This window comes from Perissodus microlepis, chromosome 3, assembly GCF_051167445.1.
Source record: "Perissodus microlepis isolate ML-2025 ecotype Zambia chromosome 3, ASM5116744v1, whole genome shotgun sequence".
Classification (NCBI taxonomy): Eukaryota; Metazoa; Chordata; class Actinopteri; order Cichliformes; family Cichlidae; genus Perissodus; species Perissodus microlepis.
The window spans coordinates 28,168,771-28,187,423 of NC_140463.1; the positions used below are offsets into that span (position 1 = coordinate 28,168,771).

General features: G+C 39.4%; 1 protein-coding gene across 1 annotated transcript in view; it reads right to left on the reverse strand.

Moving 5' to 3' along the window:
• Positions 1 to 16,446, reverse strand: part of LOC146390970 (Fc receptor-like protein 5) — a 60,978-nt gene extending 44,532 nt beyond the window's left edge. Inside the window, exons 1-5 of the mRNA XM_084923873.1 lie at positions 16,365 to 16,446; positions 15,970 to 16,005; positions 15,491 to 15,757; positions 14,675 to 14,941; positions 14,274 to 14,552 (exon numbers count right to left, since the gene is read on the reverse strand). Of these exons, the coding sequence (XP_084779999.1) occupies positions 14,274 to 14,552; positions 14,675 to 14,941; positions 15,491 to 15,757; positions 15,970 to 16,005; positions 16,365 to 16,401 (886 nt within the window). The 5' untranslated portion in view covers positions 16,402 to 16,446. The remainder of the gene's footprint in view (positions 1 to 14,273; positions 14,553 to 14,674; positions 14,942 to 15,490; positions 15,758 to 15,969; positions 16,006 to 16,364) is intronic.
• Positions 16,447 to 18,653: the final 2,207 nt, after the last annotated feature.

Sequence of the window (18,653 nt, forward strand, 5' to 3'; positions counted from 1 at the left end):
TGACCAGTTCCACTAGCAGGATTTGTCTCGGCGTCACAGCAAAATTAAAGGGGGTAACATTTTACGTGTCAGGTTGTCGTCTATCAAAATAAAACAGGAAACACACACAGAGGCATGGATTTGACACTGAACAAAAAGAACACACAGGCTGAACCTTAACACTACGGACTGGAGGAATGAAACAGAGACAAGATTCACAAAACACAAGACACGGCTAGACACTTAGGGAGGTAAAACATAATCGCTAACGGCAAGAAATAAACAACCTAATGTAAATGTTTAAATCAGATATTAGGTCTGTGCATGTGACATTATGTTTTTTCATGGTCAGACTTACATCAAGTGTTGCAGGGAGTCATATGAATTTTAGCTGATGATGCTGAGATGCATTGATTGAATTCCACCATTATACTGACTGTCTATTGTATAATATAAAGACAGCATAAACAGTATACTGTCAGTGAAGAGGATGGAAATCAGCCAGGACAACTCATAAAACATCTGACATCTTGTTGAATTCAGTTATGTAAATCCACAAAAAGCAGCAGGTCAGCTGATCACAGTTTAAGATTAAGTAGATTACAAGAATCTACTGCAGCGCTTGATAGAAATTTTGTAAATTGTGATTCTTTTGCCCACGCTCAGCCACTAAAACTGATTTTAGGTTTCTCCCACCTGCTGAATCTGACTTTAACATCTTCCCTACTCATTATCCTGTTTGGAGGCAATGGAATTTTTAATTTGTTTTCCTTGTTTTTTGTTTGTTTGTTTGTTTTCTGCTCAATCTTTCTCTAAACGATTTGAGCTGAGTAAATTAGAATTAAAAATTAGACAAAAAATCAAGTTTGCATTCCCATCTACTGGTATTATTCTATTATTACATTGATGTAGCACAAGGTTCCGTTAGCTTCACACAAAAATAGCTAGTAGTAATATTCTCCAAAGACCCACTTCTTATTTTCTTACTAGAGTACATTTCAGAGATTGCACTTTTTTAAAGACATTGAATCAGTACTTTTACTGGATTATTTTTCATTACTAGTATCTGCACTTCTGCTTAATTACAAAATATCTGTTGTTTTGCCACCTCTGTTGTCGCACACCCATTCATACAAGCATATTTTTCTACATCAAAGTGCAACCCAATATCACACCAAAGTATATAATAGACACGTAGGTCTATTTGCGGATGTCACGTCTTGAGTCTCCTAAGCATCAAATGGACACACATGCAGAAGAGCTATATAGATTTAAAGCCAACAAGTCACTAGTGACCAAGGAAGGTATGAAGTACATACCAGGCTCCTTAGTAATTAATTTTTCTTTAAATGTTTTTCCATGACTTTATTTTGAGTCAGCATGAAAAAAGTACCATCCTCTGCTGGTGCTGCAGCTTACTGGAGCTTCTGCGTGCATGCTTATTTCACACTTTGGTGACACAAAGCATCCACACACTGGCTAGCGTGTCTAAGAATACTCAAAACCTTTTCACACATTTCTGCTCTGACATTCACAAGCTGCAGTTGACCTATCTTTAGATCTAGCAAGTGTTCAATTTTTCTGCTTCTTTTTTTTGTTCTGTAAAGGAGAAAGAGAGCGCAAAAGCATGTAAACCAGGCACAATAACAAGAAGTAGATATACTACCCACATAGCAGACAGGTTTGGCCCAGATCTGGTGTCAAGCCGGCACTGCTGGCTGACTTCTGGCATGGTAAGTGGTATGTCATCCAGATATGGGCCAGGCCTGGTGCAGATGGCACTATTTATGTGATGGCATGCCACATCTGGCCCGATTGTGGTTTGGTTTATGTGGCCCAGGCTCATAGAAAACAGGTCTGGTCCGGATCCAGCATCAAGCCGAGGAACGTCTGACTGACTGGTGTCATTGCAGGGTGTATGTCAACCAGATGTGGGTCAGGTCTGGCAGTGATGGCACTATTCATGTTCCTATTTTCCTATTTTAATTAGAAGACCCAAATGCCATGTTACAATACTATACTGCTACGGAAGCCAACATTTCAAATGCAGGTTTGTCAGGTTTGTGAGGTTACACTTTATCCAAAACCTAGTGATGGTTTACTCATAGTCTAAGCAGCTTGGAAAGGAAAGTGTCTGGACTTCTTTAAGTTGCTTGAAGACTTTTCTCCTCTCCCCTCTCCTCAGCAAACCAGATCTGGGCCACCAAAGGTCCTTTAACTTTTAATGGTGTCTGATAACACCAAAACTAACAGAAAGAAAACATTACAAAACCATTTAAAGTAGATGATTTAAAAACAAATCAGTGGCGGATCTGCAATATGATTTTGGAGCATCTCACGAATAAATAGGATTAGTTTAACCAAATCATACCTCAACAGCAGGCATTCAAAATAAACACTGGAGCATCCTACCTTCAATCAATCATGTTCCTGATTGTACTTCAAAAAAATCACTTTTGAGTTAACCTTCTGCCCACATTCAGTCTACTGAAGTTGTACTGCTAAAACGTTTCACAGAAATGCACGCTGTTGACTTCTGATCAGAGAGAATAGTGACAGGTCCACAGCCATCAGCATCTGGTAGGCAGGCAGAACTAGCCAGGTCAAAGTTCAGTCATTGCAGTACTGTGAAAATCTTTACAATCTGTTGTCACTGCAGTTTATCAGGCTTATCATTACACATCAATATAACGATTAATAACTACTAATCAATTTAGAACTAGATTCTAGATTCAGACTTAACTAGAATCTAAACTTAAAATTACAATAATGAAGGGACTCAAATAGGTGAATTGCTGTAAATGCTGCACAGTGTCATTACACGAGTGAAAATACTAGCAAACTGAAAACTAAGTGTGGTTTATCTGTGTAAAACACATGCAGACTGCATGCACATGAATTATACACAGTGTTCCTTTTTGATGTGTGTGTTTCTTACGAATTTCAAGTGAAAGCCACAGCAGACTTGGGTGTACATTCATGTTTTGCTGCATCTTTTATCATCACTGTCACAGTTCCTGTACGCACTCGGCTGCAGCTGTGCCACTGCCAGCTTAACACATCAATAACAACCCCAAACACAGAACCCTACACAGATTTTAAGCTGGCTAAGCATGATTGCGATGCAGCACAGATGCATCTGCCTTCCCTGCTGCGGCACCAGTGATCACGCCCCGCCACAGTAATATTTCCAAATAAGTGATGCAAAGCAATTCTGACCAGTCTGTCTGTCTGTGAAGGTTCTCAGTCATCCGGGCCATTGAAGCTTAAGGAGCGTGGAAAGAAAAGCGTCTGGACTTCTTGAAGTTGCTTGAAGACTTTCACCTCTCACCCGAGAAGCTTCTTCAGTTCTAAGGTCAAATGGTGGAGAGTCCCAGATTTAAACCCTGTGGGAGTATCCCCCCCAAAGAGGGACAAAAGGACCCCCTAATGATTCTCTACCTAATCACATGAGCCAAGGTGGCCAAAATGGGTGTAGGTCACAATCAGCCAGGGTTTCGGGTGAGCTCATTGTGAAACCTGGCCCAACCCTATCATGTGATTTCCTGACATAAATGGCTTCTTTCACTCCACTTTCAAACCATCTGTCCTCTCTGTTCAAAATGTGAACACTGGCATCCTCGAAAGAGTGACCTTTGACCTTTTGATGGAGATGGTCAGCCGAGTCTTGTCCCGTTGAGGTGGCTCTTCTATGTTGTGCCATGCATTTATGAAGTGGCTGTTCAGTCTTTTCTTTCCAAGCTCCTTAAACAACCAGTCAGTCATAAAAAAAAAAGAAAAAAGCCAGAGTCAACGTAGACTAAATGTATTTAATACACTCTGTGATGGCAAGCCACACATGGTAAGCTCCACACCTCACCACTCGTTTTCTTCACTTTAGTTTACTTTGCAGTCGCTACTTTAAATATTGTTTAGTTATTGTCCAATGTATTCTTTCTTTATTTAATTAGTTTACTTTTTCCATCACACCTTACATTGTTTATATGGAGTGCACACATATATTATCAAATTTCTGTTTTGTTATATTAATACATCTTTCTTTGTTTGAGTTACTTGGGGGTTGGGTATCTCCTTCCTGGTTGGCAAAAGGTGTGGCAAAGTGCTGACTAAACCACATGGTTCCTTGCCTGGCGCGTGTTTGGAGTTTTTTTAATTGTTTTGTGTTAGTTGGCTATATGGCAGCCATTTTGTTTGAGGTTTTGTTAGTTGTTATTTTGAGTTTAGTTTATAGAGCTTTTATTGGTCTGCCTATTTACTTTTTTGGCTTTGTTAATTATCTTAGGAGACAGGGATCTCTATTTTGATCTGCATTTCCTGTGTTTCACACATCACTCAACTACAGGAATGCAGCTTTTATTAAGAACACCCTATGTTCCATGTTTTAAAGTAGCCACACCACGAGCCCGTGGCCACTGATCTCACTCTGTGGAACACTCACCTGCCTGTCCTCCTGCCTACTGGGTTCTGGTACATCTGGAAAAACAGGTTGGCAGTTGCATGCCCTTCTCACATCCACTCACCTACAGACACCAGTGAGCCAACCTCCACACCTGTGTTACTTAGTTTCCTAATTCTCTCCCCTCTCAAATCATTAATAATTCTTCCCTTTGTTGGAGTGCCTTTGCCCAGAGACTCTTAATCACTCACACGGCTGAACCAGGGGTCCGTTCTTCGTACCTCGCTTACTACATCCAAGATCAAATGACACATCCAAGATCAAATCATCGCGCCAACTTTGAGCTCGCTATTCCGGTTCTCCGAACACACCTGTTGTTGACGATTAGTACAGCTGGATGAAGTAATGTGAGATCACTGGGTGGCTTAAAAGGGGCTACGCATCGATAGTAGAAACATTGATCGGCAACCCTTTGATTGGTCGGCGAAAATGTCGAAGGAGCGCGCTCAGTATTTTTCGGCAGCAGAGCAAGAACTCTTGATTGAGGGATTTCAGGAGTTTCAGAGTTTAATTAAAACGCAAGGGAACACTGCAAAGGCTGCAAAAGCAAGGAGAGAGGGCTGGCAGAAAGTTGCTGACAAATTAAACTCGTAAGTAATTTAATAATAATAATAATAATAATGGATTGGATTTATATAGCGCTTTACAATGCCACTATTCATTCACTCTCACATTCACACACTGGTGGAGGCAAGCTACGGTTGTAGCCACAGCTGCCCTGGGGCAGACTGACAGAAGCGAGGCTGCCATATCGCGCCATCGGCCCCTCTGGCCAACACCAGTAGGCGGTAGGGTAAATTTATTATATCATATTATATTATATTACATTATATCCTCTTTCACATTAGAGCCACAACAGGACCCACTAGAACATGGGAACAAGTAAAAGTGAAATATAAGAATATTCTACAGAATGGTAATATTTATCACTTATATTGCTTTTAGTCTCTTGAAAAGAGACCCTGAAATAATCTGTTTGTTTGTTTATAACAGCAACCAAGAAAAGGGCAGAGCAAAAAAAGACAGGTGGTGGTCCTGCACCCCCTCGTCAACAAGTTGGTTAAGTAAATAATACCCTCACGGGAAAATCGATATCTCTCTATGAGCACACTGTCGCGCTGAGCTAAAGGATCCTGTCTATCCCGCAATACACGCTGAATTCTGAAAACTCTCCTTATCAATCTTGCACCTTCCGCAATGGGTTGCTCGCGTACAAACGGACAGGACATGGCTGCGACAGACTTCCCAAATCCACCTTCGCTTTTATAGCCGTGGTCTCTCATCTTGATTACACGAAGTAATTTACTATTACAACTCTAAAATATGAATTACATCTGACATAATCAAATACATGAAATAGAATGATTAATAGTACATTTCCCTTTTTTTAGGAAATGACCTGTATGTATCTGTATGAAATCAATAACAGAATCAAATACTGCATTATCTTTAGTTACATTGATAATATTTATTTATGGAAAAACAGTGGAAAAATATCGCTGTTGCTTTCGTATAAATGAAGCGGACATACCTGAGTGGCCGCGATCTAATCCTGTTTACATAAAGTAAGCCTGCTCCCAAGCAGGTTTACGCTTACGGATCTGTTGCTATGACAGCAAGTCCCGGATGAGCTTCGGAGAACCGAACGATCCAAGATCACGCGAAATCGTCAACAATCAAATCCAGCTAACTTACTTAGCGATGTACGAAGAACGGACCCCAGGTCAGAGATACTAAGATGCCAGGGCATTGAGGGATTTGTAAGTAAGCACAGAACCTTGGGGCACACAGTGGTTAACTGGAGCAGAGGTGGAGCTGAAGTCTCCCATGGTGACAAAGACAAACTGTGCTCTGTTGGAGAGGTTTGACTGAAAGCAAGAGAGCACGGTACCAGTGAGAAGACGATGATTGATTACGCAGGAAGGAAGGATGGTGTGAGGGCTGCAGAGAGGTCCAGGAGGATGAGGATAAGAACAGTCTCAGTGCTGTGTCGTGTTCTGAAGCCAGATTGGAAGAGTTCATAGAGCTCATGGTATGACATGTGTTGATGTGGTGGCCACTGCTCTTTCCAAGGATACACAGGCATGGGTACACCTGCACAGGAACACAACAGGGTCAGTCATAGAATAAAGTGATGCAATCATCATTCAGGAAACTGCTGAGTTTATAAATTCAGAAAAAAAAGATTCTCCAAACAGACGAGGAGATTGATTTAGAAACCAGCGTTTATACCAGCTGTAAATGTGCACAGTTCACTGAATGATGTAAGCTCAGTAAATCTTCTTGATGCTATCTTCAGTTCATGCGTAGACACATTTGTGTATTTGAGGATGACTTTACTTGTTTCAAGAATTTTACATTTGAATATCTGCAGCCACTTCTCGTGTTATTTGTGCTCCTTTCCCTGATACAGAAAATATTCAATCATGTGTTTTCAGCTGTGAAGTGTTCAGGATAAGACATAAAAGGCAACTACAGGGGATTATCATGTTTAAATTACAGGCAAGTGTCTCGATTAGCTGAGACACTGTTCAGTAACTGAATCCTCATAATATTAATAATTTATTTATTTAATAAATCCTAAAGAACTCATGAAAACTGTGGTCATAAATGTAAAGATGAAAATGCAAAAATAACGGCTCAACGTTAATAAAATAAAACTTCCTGTTACAATTTAAAAGTGGACAGCTCACACGGACAAATAGCAAACTCTGACTTTGTGTGTTTATGTGTTGATCTCAGCCTCACAGATCTGTGCAGTCACTCTGTTGTTTTATTCAGAATATTTATATTGTTTCATTTGTTTCATGAAAACACATCTTATTATTTTCAAGTCCAAACATCACAAGGATGCAGTAAATCTTTTGACTCTTAACAGCAGCAATAAAAATCAGGACATCTTCAAAATGACTTTATGCTTCCATCAATCTCTAACTTGATATTTCTATGTGAACAGTTCCCAATAAGCCCACCGTGATCCTCGAACCACCCTTGACTCAGATATACAGCAGTGAGACAGTCACTGTCAGATGTGAGATTCAGGAAAGTGATGGAAGCCATTCGATGTTTATAATGTCATCAGCCAAGTTAGAACCACCGTCAACATCTGAATACAGAATCAGCAGAGCTACAGAGTCTCACAGTGGAGAATACAAATGCTGCACTTTTACATTGTGCGGTGACATCATCACACTGACTGTATCATGTAAGTTGGACACATTTCATTCGGTAATATTGTTATTTTAGTAACAAGATCAGTGAGAAACAGTTTTAAATGTGGTGATAAAAAAACACAGTTATCACCAGAGTGAAAAAACTTTGTAACATAAATATTAAACACGGATGTAATGAACTCAGTGTCTTCAATATCTGCATGTGTGTGGTTTTCACCACTGCAGCTCTGAATTATGACACAATTACTTTATTTGTTTGTTTTTAAAATTTATTTTAAGCTGAACAAACATGATCAATAAATACAGAATGAGCAGAGCTGCTGTCTGAAAATACAGATGCTGAAAAAAGAAAAGGCTGATCATCAACAGAGAAGAGTTCTGTTATCACATCACAGCCCTGGTTGGGGTCGGGGATAGCATACAGTATGAAAAACATCTGTATGAATTATGATGACTGATAAATGCTGCTGACTGTGCATTGGTTATGCATCTTTTACATGTGATCGTGATCCTTAAAACAAGTCGGATATTTAACAAAAAGGCAGATTAACAAAAAAATCTTGATGCTAAGAGCATCCACGATCAACTGGCCTCAGATCAGCTAACAGTTATCTCTGCATTTAGGAGAACAGTTTGGTGGCAGAGCATAAAAACACTCTCACCTGATTCTTGATTCACTCTGATTTTCATCATGTTATATACATCCAGCGTTAGCTCCTGGCTCTCTAGCTGGCTAACAGTTAGCTGAGATACCTGTGCTGTCCTCATGTGTGCTGCTGCCAGTTGTTGATTCTCATCAAATTTGATTTGAAGACAGTTGTTTCCTTCCATCCATCCATTTTCTTAACACACAGTTGTGAGCTCTTAAGCACTTACTGAATTCAACATATTACAAACTTCTTTATTTTTCTTGAATTCTTACTTTTTCTTTTAAAACTTAATTCACTATAAAGACATTATTCCTGAAGCAAGTGACAATCTGATGTTTATCTTTTCCTGTAACTTCAACAGCAAGTAAACCCACACTGACAGCACAAAGTTCAGTCATACCAGCAGGGGGCAGTGTGACACTGAGCTGCTCTGTGGAGGGCTCTGCTGGCTGGAAGTTTGACTGGTTCAGACGTGATTCTGAGTTTTCTGGAGCTCAGAAAATAGGAGCTGGAACATCAGAGCACACGATCAGTATTTCAGAAGGAGGCATCTATTACTGCAGAGGAGGGAGAGGAGATCCAGTTTTCTCCACAGAGGACAGTGCTGCAGTTACAATTCAGAAACAAGGTGAGGGTTAAATTTTGTTGTGAAATAAAACAAATTCATGTTTAAATTAAAGTAAGACTTGATATATTAAAATTTATTTTTGCTCCCACATGATTTGTTTCTGTTTATTGTTTCTGTTTATTTGTTTGTTGAACAGTTTTGGCTGCTGTGAAACTGCAGCACAGCTGGTCTCAGATATTCATTGGTGAGACAATCACTCTCAGATGTGAGATTCAGGGAGGTGAAGGAAAGGTGTGGAAATATGAATGGACAGCACCCAACACAAACAGCCCTCCAACATCCAGTGAATACAGGATCAGCAGAGTTTCAGTGTCCCACAGTGGAGACTACAGATGTCGGGGTAGCAGTGACTATCTCTTAACAGGATGGAGTGATGCCTTCAGACTGACAGTTTCATGTGAGTTGGACCATGATTCATGCTGACATTTAATGTTTTAATGTTTACATCTGTCTTTGTCACGATGAGTTGTGTGGCTGGACCCAAGTGCAGGACTCGGAGACAAAACATTAACTTAAAGGGCAGCTTTATTTGCTGGTGCGACAAAACTGGGAATACATAAACAAAAAATGCCAAGGAACTAAAGAGTTAGGAATACTAGCGATAGAAATCAAAACCAAGAGAATCAAAACACATCATGAAATCAAGGATAACTAATACAAACAGGAAAACACTGAGTCCACAGACTCAGGACCGTGACAGTCTTAACAGGAAAACTCCAACAATGATCCAGCTGTCTGCAGGCAGCTCAGGACAACAGTTTTACTCACTGTGCAAACAGAAAGGAGAGACACCATGGAGGCTCTTAAAGTATCAGCAGTTTAACCATCATGTTGTGTTCCGGTCAAATGTTACCGAATTGAAAGTTTTATCGCTGGGAAATTTATTTAATTTGAGCAGATTGACCTAAAATTCCATATCTTTGTCCACAAAGAGGATTTCAGCAGACATTAAAAATCTGCATTACATGTGTTCCTGGTCAAAAATGTTCAATCATTACAAATGGATGGAGGACACAACAAGACAATGCATATACACACACACACCTGTCCCCACCTGAAATTCAAGATGGACTTTCAGCTGAAAATCCCATCAGGATGATTACAGGACCTACAAAATGTTCTGTATCCTTGAGGACATCAAATCTCCCTTTGAATGGTTTCTAACTGTCTTTCAAAACCAAAGAGGTAAACTTGAGCAACTTGGAGAGGAAACAGATTTACAAAGCTAGTTGGAAGGAGGTAACCCAGAAAGACACCAAAGCATTGTAACGTCGGGTTGTGTTTAGTGGTTGAGAGGAGGCGGCAAAAACACTTAGCAGGATAGTCAAAAGAATACACACTCACACTGGCGTTGGGAATTCCACAGTGTGTTCTTTAATATATCTTCTCTTGTCAACCATATAAGCCCGGTTGAACGGCTGCAGCTTAACAAACATAGCGTGCAGTGTTCGTACAACCCATAACGTTGCAAACAAAGGTGTCTGGAGAGGTAAAACATAAAATCCGTCCCTCCTCATGCACTAGCGTGCAAGCACATGTCCACACAATCACAGAGAGCAGTGGCGCATACTGATGACAACATTAACCCTCGACTTGGGTTGTCTTAAAGAGACACCACACCATTGTGACTGTTACAGCATATATGGGTCTTTTGATTTTGAGTGATGTGTACAGATCCAGAAATTAATTTACCAGCAGTTTATGAGATGCAGAGTAGTGGGACAATTTTTCAGGCCATCATGTCACTAGAGAAGTTTTACATGTTGTTGCGGGTGATTAACTTTGACAACAGTGATACAAGACCATGGCGTTGTTGACAAGACAAATCTGCAGAGATCAGAGAAATTTGGGACAAGTGTGTGGAGCAGCAGCCACTCATCCGTATCCCAAGTCTAAATGTGACAGTGGATTTGGGTCTGGTTGCTTTAGGGGATGCTGCCCTTTCAAACAGTATATGCCAAACAAGCTTCTAAATATGGCATAAAGATTTGGGCACCATGTGATGCCAGGACAAATTATACCTGGAACATGCAGGTTTATACTGGGAAACCTGCAGACGGTGTTGCTGAAAAGAACCAAGTGAAGTATGTGGATCTGAAGATGATTGGAGGTCTCAGTGACATAAGATGATAATTTCTTCATCTCCTGCGCTCTTGGTCAGGAGCTGTGTCAGAAGCAAGTTTAACTTTGGGATCGTTTCCTCTACAAACAAATGAAATATGCCTCATCAGTTTGACCAGCAACACCACAGGTGTCACTTTGTGACTGTATATACATTTTAAATGGTTTCAAAACAAATGTTCTTGGTAACTTTGACCCAAATGAGTCTGTGATAAACAGCATATTATCCTTTATCTGGTTATTTATTATAGTCAAAATAACCTGAAAATGATGTTTTTCACAACTCAAAGGTGCATAAACTCAGATTAAGAGACAGACAGACCAGAAATAACAGACGTTCAAAAACTGTAATGTTCACAAGAACTTAAGTTGATACAAAGACCAAACACAACAAGTGGTGATAATGAATCTATTATTATAGTTTTTATGTTATTATAATTTTTATGATGATCTTAATGGAACGGCCATTTTTGACAGAACAAAAAAAAACAAAAAACTGTTTAACAGAAAATGAACACAACATGAGGGTTAAAGAGGAACGTACAGAGATGACCGTTTGATAAGAGAATCATAAATCAGTGAAATATTTAGTTTGTTAAACAGTCCAATGTGTCACATGCAGGGAAACTAATTTGTCCGTCTGAAGGAGCAGCATCTTGTGTAGTCAGGGGTTCAGAGGATTTATTACCTCTGTACCAGAAGTATTTCCATTCAGATGACAGGTTCACTGAGCAGTTCAGAGTCACTTTGTCTCCTACTGGAATGTCTCTGCTGTTAGTAGTCAGTTGGGCCTTTGGTTTAACTGCTGTTGTATGTAGAACAAAGGCAGGAAAAAAAAGACATATTGTTCAACATCACAATTTACAGGTCAGGATCACACTGCCCTGATCTGTGCTACCTGAGGCACGCAAGGCTATTATCTGCCTTTAAATTAGACCTTGACCTTTTCTTCAGTGTATGATGCTCTAGCAGTATTACTTCCATTTCCTGTGACCACACATTTAAAGGTTCCGAGCAGCTTTAACACTGATGGCTTTACTTCAACTCACTCTTACTGTCACGATCTGAGGAGGCAGACCGTGCGGTGGTGTGTGTGGTGGACCCAGGTGCGAACACACGAGAGTAGACTGGAGTAAACTTAACTGAAAGCGAGCCTTTATTGTGGCTGGTGACAAGGAGTGCAGACAAGGCAGAAACGCAGTGACAAGCTAAACTATGACTAAACTGGGAAAGTATAACTAGGAAAAACTATGAAGACACAGGAAACCGTAACTATGAATACTAAGACTGGCTGTGACAACATGGAGGGTGGGAACACAGACGACGCGACACAGACTACATGAAACACAGAGACTAAATACACATGAGGGATGATCAGGGGAAGTGGCCACACATGGGAGCACAGCTGACACACATGAACCTAACGACAGGAGAGGTGAAACTAAATACACTGACATTGAATACAGACTTTCAGAGTAAAACAGGAAACATGGATATTAGACATGACATGAACTAAACATAACCACGCAGACATGACGCATGAACCAGGGAGACTTAGTACAGGGGGAGACAACAAGACTAAACAGCAACCTAGAAATTAACTAGGTGAACTAAGCTAAGGCACAAATAAATACAAAAGATACATAAAACTCAAATACTGGGTCACTCGACCCCGGACCATGACACTTTCATCATTTCTGTCTTTTTTATTATCTAGTAAGTAGCCACATAATTCAATAATTATAGAATGCATTAATACAGAAGAAGAAGACGCACATGATGTTTCATCAAGTAGAAACAAAAACACATTAACAGCAATTTATGACCTTATGCTTTCTTTATGATGTTCTTTATGTTCTAATATGCTGGTCTGCAGTACGGGGGCCCCACAGGGAACTGTGCTGGCACCATTTACTCTTCACCCTCTACACTGCAGACTTCTCCATCAACTCCCCACGCTGCCACCTACAGAAGTTCTCTGACGACTCTGCCATAGTCGGCCTCATCACAGGTGAGGACGACTCAGAGTACAGACAGTGGACTCTGGACTTGTGGACTGGTGTCAGCAGAACCACCTGCTGATCAATGCCGGGAAAACCAAGGAGTTGGTGGTGGACTTCCGGAGACGCATACCCACCACACTGACACCAGTGGACATTGAGATAGTGGACTCTTATAATCACCTGGGTGTTCACCTGAATAATAAACTGGACTGGAGCCACAACACTGATGCTCTGTACAGGAAGAGTCAGAGCAGACTCTACCTGCTGAGGTGGCTGAGGTCATTTGGAGTCCAGGGAGCGCTTTTAAAGACCTCTGTGGTGGCATCCGTCATTTTTTACAGTGTTGTATGTTGGAGCAGCAGTTTATCGGCAGCTGAGAGGAAGAGGTTGGATAAACTCATCAGGAAGGCCAGCTCTGTTCTGGGATGCACCCTGGACCCAGTGCAGGTGGTGGGAGACAGAAGGACTCTGGCCAAAATAACATCTCTGATGGACAGAGTCTCCCACCCCATGCATGTAAATGTTGCTGAACTGCAGAGATCCACTGACAGACTGCTTCATCCTAGATGCATGAAGGAGCATTTCCGCAGGTCCTTCCTCCCTGCAGCAGTCAGACTGTACAATCAAAACTGCTCCCAACAATCATAGATGTTTACATCTGCGCTGTAACTGCAATAATTTAATCAACCGATTCGCACTACAACCTGGTTTGCCTCTTATCTGCAGTTATTTTTATTTAATTTAATAACTGTACAGTACTCTGTTTATAGTAACCATTGTCCTTAATGTAAATATGTAAGAAAAATTGTGTTTCTGTTCTGTGTCCTGTGTACTGTTTGTTGTATATGTGTCCTTCTGGCTGCTGTTACAACCAAATTCCCCCTTGTGGGACAATTAAAGGATTATTCTATTCTACTCTAGTCTAGTCTAGTCTAGTCTAGTCTAGTCTAGTCTAGTCTATTCTATTCTTTATGATATTCAATTAAGCATTTTTATGTCTTTAAATTCTCTGCAAAGTGCAACACTTTGTTCTTTTTGGGCTTTTAGGTCTTATGGTACTGTTGGATTGAGTTGGGCCCAGCTTTGGACCCTTTTTTCAAAAATGCAAGAAGAAGGTCCAGAAGAAAATCACAACTTTCAATACTTCCAAATATAAAATATATTAGCTTATGTAGTTAGGTGGTTCAACTCACTAGATTCAGTTGCCTCAAAATACTACAATAATAATAATAATAATATTGTATATACACACAATAAACTTACTTGATACTGACAATGTGAAGGCTTCACTCCACTCTGTTGAAGAATATGAGTCATCTCTGCGTCGACTCTTACACATGTAGTCTCCACTGCTGGACTCAGAAACTCTGAATGTCACATCATTATTGTGTGTCCACTGTGTGGGTGTCCTGGGTCGTCTCCATCCATACTCCCACTCAGTGGTTTCACCTCCTTCCTGCACCTCACATGTCAGAGTGATTGTCTCACCTCTGAATATCTGAGGCCAGTTGGGTTGTTGTTTTACAACAACTTTATTGGAAACTGTTTACACATATTAACAGTTGAGATACAAATAGAAACATGAAATCAACACAGAAAACTTCACACTGTATGTTTGATAATCATGAGTGAATGTATATTTCAAACTAAATTACTGAACTCACAGGTTTTCTCAATGGTGACATCATTACTTATATCAGTGTAGTAAACTGGGTTTCCTCTTGTTCCTCTGCAGCTGTAGATTCCTCCTTGAGATACTCTGATATCTCTGTTTTGTTGATCTCTGATTTGAACTTCAGAGGTTCTTTGGGTTCGTCTGAACCACTCATATTTCCATCCATCAGAGTTCTGCACAGAGCAGGTCAGTGTCACACTGCCCCCTACTGGTATGATTGTTGCTCCTGCTGTCAGTGTGGCCCTGGGTATATCTGCTGTTATGAAAAAGAAGGGAAGGAAATATGCATTGTGATCCATTAATAAAAAACATAAATAAAAAAAAAAGATCTAGATTTAAACTATGTTTTAAACTATGTTTTAATGTTCTGCATTTCAGGTTCCAGATCTCTTAATAAGATCAGTATAACTGTTTGTCTATTTTCTGGCCCGAAGAAGTCCCACTATAATCTAATGCTGAATGATACACACTGATTCGTGAAGAGTCCAATTTTTGGAAGCATCATAAGTTTTCACCTTAAATTATTGGAAATTCCTAATGTCTCTTATTTTATTTTGTGTTTGTTTTGTCATTATTTGTATCTATGGTACATCTAGTAATGATGGATTAAACAGTGAGGGAGTATTTAGCATTATGTTAGCATTACATGAGCAAAATAACAGGTAAAATACAGTGGTCCTGTTTGAAGCTTCACGTTTCATGCATCAGGAAAAAAGTTTCAGTAGCAACATTAATTAAATCTACTTTATTATTCAGATGAGAATTTGAACAGAACAATTCATGCTATTGTTCACAGAGGACTTACCTAATGCAGTTATAGAGACAGTATTACTGTTCTTTGTTTTATGTGAGCTCTTTTTGCGACCAGAGCACTGATATTCACCACTGTCACCCTTAGAGCTAATTTCTAATGTATAGTCTTTGTGTGTGTTGTAGGGGATAAATTCTCGACCATCCTTGTTGATTTTGTATTCCCAGTCAGCGTCTTCACCTTCATTCATGTCACATATGAAGGTAACAAACTCTTGAATAACAACACTGGACCAGTTGGGTTCAATAACTAGCACAGCATCTAGAATCCAACACAATCACACCATTAGAAATCTGAAACACTTTTACGCACGAAACAATCTGTGTTTGTGTTCATAAAATGTTTTTTTTTTTAGTTAAAATGTCAGTTCTAAATAAATAAATACAGAATTACAGAAAGATAAAATGCTAAAGAGTGATGCAGTATGTGGAGATAAAAAAATCATAAATAAAATAAAACAACTGTTCAGTCACCTTGAGTGTGTCCAGTGCAGAGGAGCGTACAGAGCACTACAATAAAGACAGAAACTTCAGACATTGGTTCAAATAATCAAGTATGGCATAAATAAAACATTTGGGGTTTTAGCAGTGTCTACTATGATTGGTTTTAAATTATGATTTTAAATGCATCAAATTATCACTGATGGAGAAACAAACCTTTGTTAGATAAACTAAAACTGCTCCACTCTGATCTGAGTCAGTGCACTAAAATCTAATCCAGTCTACAAACAACCATGTTGGTAACAAACATGAGAGTCCTCTGATCACATGACCTGCAATGGTACAAATGACTGATGCTCTGTTCTTCTTACTAAAACATGTTTATGGATCAGTATGAATCAAACAATAGAACTCAGTGATGTACTCACAGAATAGGCCCAGCTCACAGAGCAAAGTGGCTCCCATCCTCACATCCAGCAGTGACACGTCTGAAAACTTCTACAACTTTCTGTAAAGAGAGAGAGTGAAGCAGCAGCACAGCAGATACCAAAGAACTGTGAAGGAAACAAAGAGGTTTTAACACTTCTTCTTTCAGCTTCCTTCCCTTTTTCAACAGAACTAACACACCTTAACAAGATCTGTCCACAGCATACTGTGACATGTTTATACTGTCCTGGTGCTGCACAAACTTATCAAGCAGTTTTTATCAAATGACCTGTTATACAAATATAGTGAAACTAAACAATACAAATACACCGATGATAATTTGCATTACGAAAGTATTTTTTTTGACCAGCACTAAACTTTGTTTAGTAATTAAACAGCTACAGATAAAATGACTTATATTAAACTGTGAAGCTTTTTTCCCCTGCTTATTTTAATGCACTACGCAAATACAGTTAATTATACAATGACTGACAAGGGTGGGGTGGGTTCTAACGTATGTTATAAAAGTGTTCCAACACCCCCTTCCCCAAAGTATGAATAGTTTATTAATTTTGCATGTACTTGTACTTTTACAGCATACCTAGATAGTGGAAAAGAAAGAATGATTGAGGTGTGCCTGCTGATATTTAAAACAAAAAAAGCATCTGATGAGGTCTCAAAGAAGGGCGAGTCAGTTAAATCAGTGACTAAAGAACATGTGATCTGCCACATAACACTGAGCTAATTCTACAAATCATTGCAAAGGCTGACAGAGTCACAGAAAAAAATGCAAAAAGAATGTCTTAGGAAAAACTGAAGGCAATCAGAAGAAAAAGAAAGAGAAACTTGTTAAAGAAATGAAAACTAACGCTAAAGACTCTGACCTCAGATGATAAAAACCTTTGTCTGTATGGAGCCATTTGGCAGCTCAAAGCCGGAGGAAGTTTGGGTAAAATTACCCTGTGCAGTCATTGGGCTCACCAAGCCTGCACTATAGGGTTACATGCACACTGCTATTGTATTTTTGATACAGATAATATATAAGCTTTAAATGAGACTGTAGCAAGTATGACCCATGCTCAGCTACCAGTCTCCACTTCCAGCCCTGGCAGCTACCTTAAAAATAGGGGATGGATGATCATAATGATAGGATCGAGTGACCTCCAGTGACACTACAGCCTGAACCCACTGGTCCACCCATCCCCTGCAGCCACACCGCAGACCACACCCCATCACACAAACTTATCTTTTTCGCATGGGACTAATAATAAAAAAAATGTTTATTAAGTATTTGTGGTGTTGTGAAAGTTTTTTCTGTTAAACTAATTTGCACACCCAGCCAAAAGAGTGAATTTGGATTATGGTCAGTCGTAGGGAAATAAACACAAAAACCTTTATTCCACTAAACCACTTCTTGTGTACTTTCTCTGGTGTGGATTCAGTTTTTGCTTCTTTTTTCTAATTGTTACAATTCTCTGTAGCATGTGTTACAACACACCCCAGTAATGGGGCAGGTTGTAGCAGAGGAACGCCATGTATTTAACGTTAACACACGAGGTCTGTGGTATTCTTGCAGGGTTTTGAATAGATACCATTCACAGGAAACAAAATTGGAAGTTTTGTGTAAAAGTTTGAGAACTTTATTGCAAAACTATTTGAAAAAAACCCCAGTAAATAACAACAAATATCTAAACAGTAAAAATAAACTCTGTTCTACCTGCATGCTGTTACTCTACTGGAACTAATAACAGGTGTTTGTGATCCCTGTAAATTAATTTAAGCATGCTGGGAGATGAGGAACAGGCAGACGTAAGTTTGTGAAAAGTTTTTATTTTACTTTTTTTCCTGTAGACTCATATGGGTCTTCAAATTATTAACTAAGCTAATACCAAGTCATAATGTTATAAGTTAGTAATGTGATTATTATGGCTGCTGAGAGTCTCATCGATGGACTCTTTTTTTTTGTTAGTTATAGTTAAGGGTTTTAACATATCAAACTTTAAGGCCAGACAAAACCTTTGAAATGCTGTATTCCTGGAAGTGTTTTAAATACTGAAATAACTGCAATGATTAAAAATAATAATAATGCCTGAAAACTTCACTGAGAACATTTTGTTGTCTTTGTCTGCTACTTGTCTGCATGTTAGGTTTGGTACAAGGTTTACCAGCAATAATAATTACTTTCACAACCATCATTAGTGATTGTAGGCATAACTACTGTACACTCAGATTTTTATGGTATATGGTTAGTCTCTTATTCAAATGATGGGTTGGAACTGATGTAGATGGAT